Source organism: Natator depressus, chromosome 15 (assembly GCF_965152275.1).
Source record: "Natator depressus isolate rNatDep1 chromosome 15, rNatDep2.hap1, whole genome shotgun sequence".
NCBI lineage: Eukaryota > Metazoa > Chordata > Testudines > Cheloniidae > Natator > Natator depressus.
The window spans coordinates 25,037,901-25,052,219 of NC_134248.1; the positions used below are offsets into that span (position 1 = coordinate 25,037,901).

General features: G+C 41.2%; 1 protein-coding gene across 12 annotated transcripts in view; it reads left to right on the forward strand.

Moving 5' to 3' along the window:
- Positions 1-14,319, forward strand: part of PITPNM2 (phosphatidylinositol transfer protein membrane associated 2) — a 211,905-nt gene that overhangs the window by 149,698 nt on the left and 47,888 nt on the right. For all 12 annotated transcript variants that reach the window (XM_074972413.1, XM_074972414.1, XM_074972415.1 and 9 more), the window contains 5 exons: positions 3,362-3,457; positions 9,836-9,937; positions 10,983-11,053; positions 13,217-13,461; positions 13,972-14,161. In XM_074972413.1, coding sequence (XP_074828514.1) covers positions 3,362-3,457; positions 9,836-9,937; positions 10,983-11,053; positions 13,217-13,461; positions 13,972-14,161 — 704 coding nt within the window. The remainder of the gene's footprint in view (positions 1-3,361; positions 3,458-9,835; positions 9,938-10,982; positions 11,054-13,216; positions 13,462-13,971; positions 14,162-14,319) is intronic.

Sequence of the window (14,319 nt, forward strand, 5' to 3'; positions counted from 1 at the left end):
AAGGAAGTACCAGACATACTACAGAACAGCCGGCGGCTGACCACACGGAAGACATACACACAGAAGTGGAAACGGTTCTGTACCTGGTGCCAGGAAAAGCAGATTATTCCACAATCGGCCCCACTACCCATAATCCTTGATTACATACTGACACTAAAAATAATCATGACTATCTACTAGCTCATTCATAGTGCATCTAGCAGCCATCACCTCCTTCCACACTAAGGTGGACAGAGTCACCATCTTCACTCACCCACTAAGCACTTCCACCAGGGCTTAGAGAATAGGTATGCCACATTATGGGACCCGACTCCCATGTGGGATCTCAATCTCGTTCTCTGTGCCCTCATGGGCAAACCCTTTGAACCACTAGTGACCTACTCATTGTTGCACCTATCCATGAAGGTCGCCTTCCTAGTAGCTATCACATCAACAAGAAGGGTGGAAGAGCTGGGTGCCCTAATGGCTCACCCACCTTATACAACATTCCTCAAAGACAAGGTAATCCTATGACCATATCCTAAGTTCCTACCCAAGGTTGCCTCCCCCTTGCATCTCAACCAGCCCATTTACTTACCTGTATTTTCCTTAAACCGCATGCTGACAACAAGCGGCGTCCCTTCACATGCTGGATATCTGCAGAGCGCTAGCGTTCTATATAGACAGAACAAAAACATTTAGAAAATCATCTAGACTGTATCCACAACAGGACATTCCCAAGGTCAAACCAGCTCCAAGCAGAGATTTTCTAAGTGGATATCTACCTGTCTCCAATTATGTTACCAAAACTATGATCTGCAAGCTCCCTCTGGACTTCGTGGACACTCCACTAGAGCGCTGTCCACGTCGATAGCCTTTCTCAATAACGTATCCATCACGGACACTTGTAAAGCAGCTACCTGGGCATCAGCCCATACCTTTACCAAACACTGTTGCTGTGATGCACAATCAGCCGCAGACGCTCACTTTGGACTCTCAGTGCTCTCCACTGTACATACATCAACTCCGAAGCCCCTCCTCTCCACCGAGGGGCACTGCTCAACAGTCACCTAAAGTGGTGCACTCACAGGGACACTCCTTGAAGAAGAAAAGGTTACTCACCTTGTGCAGTAACTGAGGTTCTTCGAGATGGTAGTTCCTGTGAGTACTCCTCTACCCCCTCTCCCCCCACTTTGGAGTTTCATGTTGATCCTTTGGGGTAGAGAAGGAACTGGGGGATGGTTGGCTGCACACATGGGGTAACCACTCGGAGTGGCGCGAGATGGCTGCCGCGTGCACGGCCAACCAGGGCACTGCTACTACAAATTTCCGATTAGAAGTGCAGGGCGCCAAGACACCTAAAGTGGAGCACCCACAGGAACAACCATCTCGATGAACCTCAGTTACTCCACAAGGTGAGTAGCAATCTCTTCACTTGCTACACACTTACCTGGAGATAAAACTACCACTTGCCTTGGCTGTGCTGGGATTTTACAGTGACAGAGCCATCTCTTGTTAGCTATCTCCTTGTAAGAAACACACCATTTTTGTCCCCTGGTGTAGACATGGCCAATGGAAATTGCAGTTCTTCAGCATCTCTCAGGATTTCACTTTAACGGCTTTCACTGGTAGCAAAACATGATTTTTAAACTTCAGATTGGCATGGATTTTACTGGAAAAACTGATGAAAGGAGTGAATTGCAATGAGCTGGGAAATACGTCACGGAGATATTTTAATCCTCTTTCATGCTAGGTTTAAGAAACGGCAGCATATTCACATACATAAATGCGAAGAGCTGTCTGGATTTACAGCTGCCTTTGACAAGAAAGAGTCCGGTGGCACCTTAAAGACTAACAGATTTATTTGAGCATAAGCTCTCGTGGAGGCCATGCATCTGAAGAAGTGAGGTTTTTACCCACGAAAGCTTATGCTCAAATAAATCTGTTAGTCTTTAAGGTGCCACCGGACTCCTTGTTGTTTTTGTGGATGCAGACTAACACGGTTACCCCCTGATATTTGACAAGAAAGTATCTCTCTCTCTTTGTATGCAGATTTGATCCATTTTACACTGCCTAAGCAAGACCCCTGGTGTGAGTGGGGCTCTTGTCACCATCCCATATATTATTATGTGCTCTATTTTTAGAAACTAGCATGCGAGTGCATTTGACGTCATTCCAGTGTGATTTAGCTCGGCTATGCCAATCACACTGCTCGCTATTCCCAGAGGGGTGGATGGTGGGATAGTCGGGGGCTACAGAACCAACTAAGCTGTAATTAACTGCCTCTGCTCAGGGTCGCAGTGGTCTTATCACATGACAATTAGGAGGTAAAATTAGAATCGGAAGTATCTGACTCACATATTTAACCCTGTTACAGCAATAGCATAAATAGTTTTCATACAGCCATTACAATAACATGAGCCATTCAGTGTCCTTTGTGTGCTAAATGAACATTTTAACCCTGCTGTGTTACATTAGAATGCTGCTGCCACAGGTACTTTGTGTGTGCTCCCTGTTCTATAACATTGACTGGTGGACCACAATCATGAGTGAAACTGAGAGAGTGAGAGCGAGAGCTGGTCTCTCTTGCTGCTTTGTGTATGATTTTCACTTTAGCTGGCTTAGTATCTTGTGAAGAGCTCAGCTGAAAAGAGTTCACAGTAGCTAGTTTCTAAATTGCATTTTGAAAGCTAACGCCACAAAAGGTTTACTTAGCACAATGATCTTTGAAATAGAAAATGAAAGGGATCAAGTAGATGTAAGAAAAGGGAGGCAAACAGACGCTGAAGGAATTGTCATGTTCTCTTATTCTCACTGTATGAGTGTAAATCTGTCCATAGTGCACACTGAGAGCTTCCATAAAAATAGTTTGATCACATTTTATTTAAATCACCCCAGTTAAAGTTCAAATAGATCTCTGTTCCAATTGGTATGGAAGCAATTTCCTTCTAGAAAACAGATTATTTCTCTCCATGCTGTTCCATATAGTTTCCCATCTGAAAGTTAGTGGAAGCTGTAGCAGAAGGCTTACAAATCAGACTGTTTCCTTTTTAATTGCAAACTTTAAAAACAAAATGATTTTACACATCCTACTAATGGTTATAAATAGCTGCCGTTCAAAATAGCGTAAGTGTGATACAAACAGCTTGCTTTAATGTGGCAGCTTGCGGGCAGGTTATAACCACAGTAAGCAAACAGGACTTGTAAAGTGGTACATTGACATCACACCAGCATCACTGGAATATTGTGCCTTAATCTATCACTGCAGTGATAGATTTTCACAAGGTGCACATGACTATGTTCCTGTAGCGAAGACCATGTCAGGAACACTCTGCCTTGTTTATGTAGCTTTCCGCATACGCCTTTTTTTTGTTTTTTCCAGCAAGCCCCTCCCGCCATAGTATATCCGAGTGGAGGATGCAGAGCATTGCCAGAGATTCAGACGACAGCTCAGATGATGAATTCTTTGATGCACATGGTATGTGGAACCAAAATGGTGATCAGTTGTTTTATCTTCTTAAAGGGTGGAATTGGGAGGGGAGTAGGCAGTGAGACCACCTGCCTTGCTTGAAACTGTATTTTCTATTCAAGGGTTTTATGCAGCATTGATGTAATTCAGAGCAGCACCCAGCAGACTATTTCATTTAACTGGGCAATATTTAAAGTTTAATGTAATCTGTCTGATTATTTTTTAACATGAAATGATCTTGAGTTCTTTTAACATATGGAACTTTGAGGTTTTTTTGGTGCGAATGCACCTGGGTAAAGTTCTGCAATTCTCTACACAAGCTGTGGATGTAACTCTTAATATTTCTGATTCAGTATGACTGAGTTTGTTTGTTTTCAAATAGCCAAGTGGTAAAGCTCATAACAAGTAGAGTCCTGTCTGAGTAAGAAGAGACCCTAGTCTGTCTTTAGTAATAGTCCTTTTTAACACCTTGTATGCCTGCACGAAGAAATGCAAAAGGGAGTGAAGGGAGATGTCAGAGTTCACCAGCATTGAAAGTTTTTTTTTCCTGTAAGAATTCCTGAAGTGTTTTACTTGTGGCACCTTAGAGACTAACCAATTTATTTGAGCATAAGCTTTCGTGAGCTACAGCTCACTTCATCAGTATGCATCCAATGAAGTGAGCTGTAGCTCACGAAAGCTTATGCTCAAATAAATTGGTTAGTCTCTAAGGTGCCACAAGTACTCCTTTTCTTTTTGCGAATACAGACTAACACGGCTGTTACTCTGAAACCTGAAGTGTTTTAGTGTGCTGTAGCTCTCTCCACATATTTTTATGTTCGCTGCTTGTATCTAAAAGGAGGATGCTCTGCTCTACAGGACTCGTATATTTTACTTATTTATTCAGTATATATTTGTTAAGCACTGACGGTGAGCTCAGCACTGGTACAAAGCACTAACTACCAAGAAACCCTTCTCCAAACAACCTTCCAATGATCATCTAACAAGCTGGCTAACCTGCACTGCCGGAGCTGGCAAATGGAGTTGCTGGTACCATTTTGTAAATAGTATTTCGTTCGTTATTGACCATAGCAAGTAGTACAGCTGAAGTGATGTACTCCAGAAAGTTTTGATATCAGATATTACAAACATGCCCCAGATTCTCAGGCTTTCCTTCAAATGTTTTCTTGTGGGAAGCAGCACGCTGCTATAGAGTAAGACTGCAGGTTTGTGCAGGTTAAGAGGCTGCTTTGAGTACAGGTTGGCTCAGGGTTGAAGCCCTAAGTGTCGCTGGCCCAGAAGCCAGGGCTAACTTATTTTATGTGTCTTTATTTATTAACCTCTATAGTTCCTGTAACAACTGTACCTCAGGGCTTTATGATAGCAATATAAACATATGAATATAAGTGAGTCATCTGAACAAACTCATAGCTATCCACCATGCATTTTACCTTTTAATCGCTGACTGATAGAATCTAGAGGTGGACAGCATTTGCTTAAATCATCTAGCTCATCTGCTGCAAATGAAAAATTCCTCCGTATTCTACTTTGACTGCATCCTATTCAGTCTAGGTTGAAATTTGCTTAATTTGATTTTTTTTTTTGTTCACAAATCGATGTTCTCGACAATGCATATTAAAGCTACTCTGGTTTTTTGGGTAGTGACAATCTGCCACACCCTTTATTGCAGACTAGATGGCTCTCTCATTAGACACCAACTGCACTGGATTTGTGAATATGGAATGAGTGTTTCTTACAGTAAATACTGTAAGAGAGGCTTGCTGGGCCAGTACCATGGAAACTAAGTGTCGATTGGGGTATGAGTCAATGATGAATTCAGCTCCTCATGAGTGCTTCCCGTATACATTTAGATTTCCTTGCTGAATAGTGAGTGTAATCTGAGCCTATAAAGATTTTTATCTTGTTAGACTTTCCACATGTTCTCAGTCACTGGCATGTTCTGGTAAGGAGAGTTAAACATACAGTAATATCTATACTGTAATAAATTATAATAGGAGTAATGTCATATTTGGTGATCATTTAAGCAGCAGTAAGACCTATAATTAAACCTCTCAAGGAAATGAGTTCAATATTTAGATTAAGTTGCTGGAGAAGCTTTGAATTTAATCTCCCCCTTTTTGTTCTCTGTCTGTTTGACACACACGATTTCTCTGGTGTATTCCCGTTGGCAGAGGTATCATGTGGTGTTACCTGTTCGTTCATTCTCTCTGTGCAGTGAAATCAGATCAACTTAAGTTTTATTCGGGTTGGAAGAATTAAATGGCATGCTGACATTACCATTTCCAGGTCGCTATCTTTTATGGTTGAAGTGTTATTAAAAGCACTAAAAATAAACAGTCTTTGCGCAGCAGTGCATTCAACCCCCTTTATATAACTCTTAGCTGTTTATCAGATTTTCTGAAAAGAATAGGGTTTCAAAATCTTTTTGTTCCTGATCCAAAGAACCTTGTAACTAATGGTCTTATTAGTAGCTGTAAAGCAACAAAAAAAGAGAACCCTAGCCTGTGAATCTGAAGATAGCTGAAATTGCAGTCATTTTTATGTTTATAACTCTTAGTTAAATTTACCTCTTCAGGGAAAAAAATCGCTAAGCATGGAACGATAAATACAATTAAAACACAATTACCCTTCAGTGATAAATATGATTTCAAATCAGGATTACATAAAAACTGAACAAAAGCAGTGTTTTATGTGCAGATTTGAGGGGTCATTAATTGGTTTCTCTGCAGTGTCAGAGGGAAGAGTGCCCAAAAGTCAGAGATGGTCTGCTAAAGAATTGGCCTCTGACTGTGGGCAGTCTACAGGGAGGGGGCTTTGTTAGATGAAAGAAGAGTTTTAGAGTAATGATATTGATACAGTGCCTGTCATCTGACAAGCTTGCTATGCTTAACAAATAGTAATTTAATGAAGGTGAAAGTTGTATGAGGCATAATGTTACACACTCTCTAGTAACACAGATTCTAATGCTCTTCAAAGACACATTTGCTTTGCTGCTATGTCTCCTGAGTCTGGACAAGAAATACTAATGAAGTCACTTAATAACTGTGTTTAATTAAACCTGTCCCTGCAGATAGCTGTGCTTGACTGAATAATGGTGATAGCTCGTAGGAAGATAACTGGTGCACTGCAAATCCAATAGTCTTTCATACATTTCCATTTGAGAATTCTAATACTTTTAATAGAGCAGATTTTGCTGGTGGGTTTTTACTAAGTTCCACTCTGCAGTGTAGGAGAAACAAATATTTAATATGCTCCAGCTTCCAAGTCTCAAAACTGAAAAAAGAAAAAAATCATTTAACAACTTCCTGCCTAGCAATCAGGCAGGTGTGTCAATAGGGGTGTTATACAGTTAAGTCTGTTTGCTTGCCAGACTTGGCATTTTTCAAAGGTGATTTGAAAGAATTTTTCACTTGCTAAGACATGAGCTCAGAGTTCTGAGCAAACTATGATGTCATTATTACATACATCAAACATTTATGGGAGCCTATCACCATACTGTCAGAGAGCACTTTACCCAGCTTAAAATTGCATCCAAGACCTTGTCCAGGAATGAGGAGCCATTGCACTATTCCCTCTTTTAGCTCACGTGCTTACAATCTAGAGAACAGAGTGACACCATTGGGCGGGTCTACACATTTAACTTTTGCCAGTACAGGAATGTTGGCAAGGGGTGCAATTTTTTAACAACATGTTTGTATCGGTAAAGCCCTAGTATAGATGTAGTTATACCAGCAAAAAAAATTGCTTTACCTGTATAGCTTATTTCATTCAGGGATATAAGCTATACTGGCAAAAGCACTCTTTTGCCAGTATAAGCTGCGTATACTCTAGGTGAGTTTGTCAATATAGCTATCCTGGCAAATCTTTTCTAGTATAGACTAGGCCTGGTGCCCGGGATTTCTAGCTCATGGTCAGTATAAAGTGGAAAGCCTGTGCAAAGTGGGTGTCTTGTTGCTCTTCCTAAATGTGACCAGGTTCAGGCTTAGATTTATTCAAATTTATTAATGCCCAAAATAGCCTAGGGAATTAAGTTTGCTTTATTCCTTTTAGGTACTTTGGTGTTAAAAATGATGATACTTAGCACCCTTTAATCCAAAGATCTCAGAGCTAGACAAACAAGGCAGCTAAGCTTCCTAACTCCTCTGGGAGATATGTATGACAAATGTAGGGATTGCTGCACCCACTCCTGAAATGGATCATGGTGCCTATTTATTATTTGTATTTCTGTAGCACATAGGAGCCCTACTCATGGGCCAGGACTCCCACTGTATTACATTCCGTACAAACACAGAACAAAAAAGATGGTCCTTGCTCCAAAGTGCTAAGCATATTAGTATAAGACAAGAGACAACAGATGGATACAGGCAGATAGGGAGCACAAAGAAACAGTGGGTATGACTACCCTACGGCAGAAAAAAAACTTACTTCAGCGAGTCTCCGTGGCTGGGTTACCTGACTTGGGCTTGCAGGGCTAAAAATAACAGTGTAGACATTCCAGCTTGGGCTGGTGGCCAGGCTCTGAAACCCAATGAGGGGGAGGGTCTCAGAGCCTGGGCTCCCACCTGAGCATCTACACTGCTATCTTTAGCCCCACAGTATGAGCCCCTTGAGACTAATTCAGCTGACCTGGGCTCTGAGACTTGCTGGCATGAGCTTTATTTGGTCTGTGTAGACGTACCCAATGAGTCTGTGTCAGTCAGTACGATGGGCATTGGTCTCAGCCCTCCAGCCCTCATCAGGTTGTTTTTGGAGGCACCATGGCAAAGGAGAGTTTAGATGGATGATAGTGAATTAGTTTTGTGGGTGTTGATGGGGAGCTCCTCCCAAGCTTGAGTACAGGCGTGGGAGAAAGCACGAAGGCGCTTGTTAGAAAATGTAACAAATGGGCAATGGAGGCTGGTATAATGAGCTGATCAGAGATGAGAGTCAACATTGTGATAGTGAAAGAGAGGTGGTAGGCCGAGAGGGGATAGGCCATCAAGGGCCTTGAAAGTGAAGACCAGAGCTTATGTTTGATGCAGCAGACAAGGGGGGGGGTCAGTGAAGGGATGCAAAGAGAAGGTTGACATGGTCAAAACAATGGGCTAAGAAAACTATGTTTGCAACAGCATTCTCAATGGATAAGAGGGGGGCAAGATTGCGTTTGTCAAGGCCAAAGAGAAGGATGTTGCAGTATTCAAGACGCAAGATGGTGAAGGCTTGTATGAGAGAGTTAACTGTGTGGATGGATAAGAAAGTCTGTGTCTTAGAGATGTTATGCAGGAAAAATTGGCAAGATTTAGACACGCCCTGCATATGAGGACCTAGAGAGAGATCCAAGTTGAAGATGGTGCCCGCTGTACAAGCGTGAGTGACAGTCAGTATGATGATGGTGTCCACAGTGATCGAGAAGGGAGATAGCAAGAATGGCTGGAGAGGGGGGGATCAGGAGCTCTGTTTTAGGCACATTGAGCTTGAGCTGGTGGCTACACGACCACAAGGAGATGTCAGCGAGACAAGCCAAGGTTTTAGTTTGGACAGAAGGAGACAGGTCTGAAGTAGTAGGGGTAAATCAGTGAGGCTTTTTAAAATCATACAGCAGTGTTTACAATATAGTTTAGGACAGAAAACATGTCAAGGAAAACACCAAAACTTGGATTCTAACAACTAACAAGAATTTAAATCTACTTATACATATTTCAGAGCTATACACAGACTACTTGTATACTCTGGTGATTAACTTAAACATCTTTTCTTTTGTATTTAAAATGCATTTTGCTCTCACTGTCCTGAGAGCTGGTGTCTGTATAAGATTCCAGGATAGTCAGTCTCTGTGTGTCGCTCTGAAGCCTAGAAGGTCTATTGAGTCAATGTGAAGCAATGGAGACAGCTACAAGAGGATTGAGAACTCTTTTTGTTTAGAATATCACCAGGTTCAATCATCACTGAGATTTGTGATATGTTACCATCCAATGTTTAAGTCTTCAGCCATTTTGACTTTACAAATTGTACCTGTGCTTCGTACAGCTACAGTACATGTATCTATGCCATGCCAAGAATCCTAGACCATTGTCATACCAGAGGTAACTCAGCCAGTCACCATCCTTACTCTGCAGCTAATTTGCATGTTCCAATTTTATGGTTACATGAGGGAGACTGCACAGGTGGTGGGTTTCGTGGCCCAACTGCCACATCCACGTGACAGCACGAGCATTCAGCTACTAGTAGATTATACAAACACATTTAAACATTATCTTGCCTCAAATTGCAATGAGGTTACACAGAATTAATAAAGGTATTCTTTTATTTATAGACATGCTGTATTTTGTAATGTGTGTATGTGCGTGCATACACACATCTGCACATACATATACAAGTGTATCAAAAATATTTTTTCTGTCTTTAAAGAGGACTTGTCTGACAACGAAGAGGGGTTCCCGAAAGAAATCACCAAATGGAGTTCCAATGATCTCATGGATAAAATTGGAAGTTCTGAATGCGATGTCCAGGGTAATTTATTTCTTTTTACTTCACACTGTACATAGCATTTTTTACAGTCATTTAATTTAATCTTCATGACCAGCCTCGATAAAATTTGTTACCCCCATTTTACAGCTGGAGAAACTGAGGCAGAGAGAAGTGACTTGCCCAAGGCCCTGGAGAGATTCAGTGTCCAAGCAGGAGTTAGGAATAGGGAGATCTTGTCTTTCAGACTCTCTCTCTCTCTCTCTCTTACGTTCCATTTCAGTTTGATTTCTTACTATAACAAAAGCAATTATCTGATAAAATGATTAAATGCTATGGTGTGGTCTTAAATCACCCATACATTCCTCAGACTTCTTAACCCCTTCTTCTCCCTTGCAAGCCTTTTTGAAGTGCTGAAAGGAAATTGAGTCATCAAGTTAGACTGATTCATCCAGTGATACGGATGTGGTGAAGATTATACTTGGGCTTTCTTGTGTCAAGTAAATCCACGCATGCAGGAGCAGGTCAAACCCCATTCCATTGTTAGAGTTCAAATAGCCTCTTCCGTGCTCCTGTGCAGGTGATGGTTTCTAACAGCTGTGCCGGGGTATCTCCCACTGCCGCTCTTTAGTTGCTTGAGAAGAACAGTTATCTCCTTGATGAAGAGACATGTGACCAAATTTAGACTGTTGTTAGCAATTTGCAATTCCATTTCCTTCAGTGGGCTCCTGCCTGCTCACACCAAATCTGAATTGTGCCACTTTTTTCAAAATATGGGCTGTGTCCTCAGTTCTACAGCTGGATGTCCTTTAGAAAAACCTTCATGTTAAAAAAGAGAGAACTACTAGGACATTTAATAATGGCGTAGTTCATGGGTTCTCAGCTTGGGAGGTGACCAAAAAGTGTTGGGATCACACATACCCCATCTTTCCCAAATTGCTAAATGGGAGAGGGAATCTGAGTAGGTGGGAGGTGGATCCTGATGTTGAAAAAATTGAGAACCACTGCCACAGTCAGTGCCATCATTTATATAGCTGCTGTATAGAATGGAGTCTGGCTGTACTTATATTAGAAACCGCTTTAATTCCAGATGACTTGTATCATGAAACATCAACAGAGTACCATGTTGGTTCCAGTGTGGAAAGGCTAAGCATCATAGAGGTAAGCACTTAGATTGCATCGAATTAAAATCCCCTATTGGTTTAGAGAATGTAACTGGTGAAGTGATGGAGTAAATAGCGTACTTCATTGCTGCAGATGTTTTTTATGTGACCCTTGTGGCATCTCTGTGTCATGGAGCTAGTTCATGACCATGCTTACACAGTTATTTCATTAAGGTACCTACCTATGAAATATTGTTAACCACGCATAAAAAACTACAAAGCTTGTGAATGGCAATCATAAAGTTCCTCAGCTGAAAGAACAAATGATGTACCCTTGAACTAGCCTAGCAGCAAACATATTCAGAAGTAGCTGTCAATGCACTGTTCAAAACCCTGTTTGAAATCATTTTCAAACTTGGTTACAGAGATGGATCCAAATCTGAGCCCCAGATACAAACGGCCCTGATGTACTGAGAAGTTGTGAGCTCTTTGTGGTTCAGGCTCATCTTTCGTTGTAGCACAAAGTGGGGCAGGGATTTTTATTCCTCCCTCTAGAGAGACATGCAAGCTCAAATCACATTATGGACAAATCCTCCCCACCCCCAACAAAAACCCTCTAGATTTGTTCCAAAATTAACATGCGCAGAAATGAGGTGGAAAACAAATAGAGTGAGGGTGTAATAGAGTAATTCTAAAATCTGTGAATTGTTCCTTATGGGGAGGAGCCCTGTTTTTATTTTACAAGTTTAACAAGTCTTAATTATCCAAGTGTAGTTGTATTTCCAGAAACATGTGTCTTGAAGTCATTTTCTAGGGCTTGATCGGATTAAAGAATCCAAAGAGCCCTCTCCACCCCTAAGCTAGTCAGAAATTCCTTGGGTGTCCTTACCTTTATGACCAGAAGTCATTGAACTTGACAGGAAAGGAGCTTACAGGTGACTGCTGATAAGCCTCCGGGTGATTCATGGCATCTCAGAACTACACGGGGAAGAACTACACACATAAAACATTTATTACTGAAAGTAAAAGCAATACTGACCTGGTAAAACACTCCTCCCATGCTTTTAGTCATGCACTTCCAGACAAGAATCCACTTTATAGACACCGTAGACCAAAGTGAATGAAGGTGTAAGTTACAGAGACTAATAATAATAGTTGTTAATACTTAGCTCTTATACAGCGTTCCATCCATAGACAAATTCTAACTAGAAATTCCATTGCTTGAAGTCTTTAAATATAGTCTGGATGTCTTTCTAAAAGATTCCATAACTCAACCAGTACTTATGGGCTTGGCGCAGGATCTGTTATATGAAATTCTCTGGCCTGTGTTGTACAGGAGGTCAGGCTAGATGATCAGAATGGTTCCTTCCTGCACTAAAATCTATGAATCTCAAACTCACTCTTTTTTGAGTTCGGTGAATATCACTACCCTCATGTTACAGATAGACACATCATCCATAGACCTTGGTTTCTCTGATACGGGTGGATGTGGGGAAGAGTTTACACTGTTATTACTTGTGCTAGGAAAAAGTATGACTTGAGTTACTCTACAGAACTGTCAATCTGGCACCTTTTCATGAGCACAAAATTCACGATAAAAATGACATTTCATTCTCAGAAAAAAATGTTCAAAGAGCTGATGTTTGGGTTAACCTAATAAGGTTTGGAATGTAGCCTTTGTTAGCATACAGGGATAAGGTGTTAGGATTAGAGCAGGACTCCACAGTGTTTATGCTAAAATTATATGATGACACCTTAAATATATGCTGAATGTTTTGACCTGGTCAAATGCAGTGAATGTTAGTGAAGGAGTCAGTGACACTAGTTATTAGCCAGATTTTTAATAATATGATACAGGTTAAAATGGATATTTTTGCACATGGGGTATCAGCATTACCTCATAGGCATTTCAGGAAGAAAGAATCAATTTTCTTTAAAGATACCCTCACTACGGGATTCCTTCTTGGGCTTGAAATCCCCACAGTTGTGTATCTTGAAGTGCACCAATTACAGTTGTATGGACAATGTATGTGTTTTGTTGCTATTGGGTAGGAATTGGCCTGTCCCCTGGAGGTGCCTGTATTTCAGGGGCAGTGTTGTAAGTACGTTGTGAAGGGCTGTAGAAGAGAAGGTGCTAAATAAACATAGTGTTGTTGGGGCAAATACCAAAGGCTTGGGGGAAACAAGTACTTTCACTATATTTTGTTTCATTTCCTTTTAGGATGAATCAGTGCAGCCATTAATGCAGCCAAGCAAAATCCACGTCCTAATCTTGGTACTACATGGAGGAAACATCCTGGATACAGGAAGTGGTGATCAGAATTCTAAACAAGGAGATGTCAATACTATCACAACAGTGTTTGATACAGTAATAAGGGTACATTACCCAGCTGCTCTTGGACACATTGCAGTCAAGCTAGTCTCTTGCCCAGCCATCTGCTCAGAAGCCTTTTCACTGGTATCCAAGTAAGTTAGTGCTCCTTTATCTTGGAGAGGGGTACATTTGTAAAATTTTACTCTGTTGTTGTGCATCTATAATCAACACTATGGGGTATGCTCTGTCCTTGTTGAGGATGCTCGATATTGATGAGAGCTGTCCACACACTTCAAGAGCGCACTTTATTAATTAACTAGCAAGACTTCAAGCCTCAATTTTATACATGGCTGTAATGAATACAATAGCAGTGCAGCTGGAGTTCTGTGATTGATTTACTCAAACTAGTCAGATAAGTACTTAAACTTGAATTTACAGAGTTATTGTCCAAGGGTCATTCTGACTGTGTGTGTTCTCTGAAGGTTTAGGTTTAAGGGGGAAAGAAGTGTGTTTTCCCCAGCCCTAGAGCATTTCTACCAGCAAGAGAGAACACAGCTTTTGTACTTTGAGATTTTTTTTTTATGATCTGAAACATTGATTGTGCTGGCTGCAAATGATGAAATGCAAGCCTCTGTCTCTTTCATCTCCTCTCCTATATTCAGCCTCAGCCCTTACAGTTATGATGAAGGATGCCTCTCCAATAGTCAGGATCACATTCCACTCGCTGCACTTCCTCTGCTAGCAACATCATCCCCACAATATCAGGAGGCGGTAGCCACGGTGATTTTGAGAGCCAATCAAGCCTACAGCGAGTTCATTAAATCAGAAGAAGGCACATCATTTACTGGCCAGGTGGGTAAGCAGTTTTAGAACAATAAAATGAAGAGCAAACAAGGCCATTTCCCTCTGAATTTCTTGGAAGAGTTGGAAAAGTTTGACAATGCTGGGCTAATTTATGAAAATGTTTTCTTGGGCTTCTTGTTTTGTTTTTAAGATAAAGATTTTCCCTT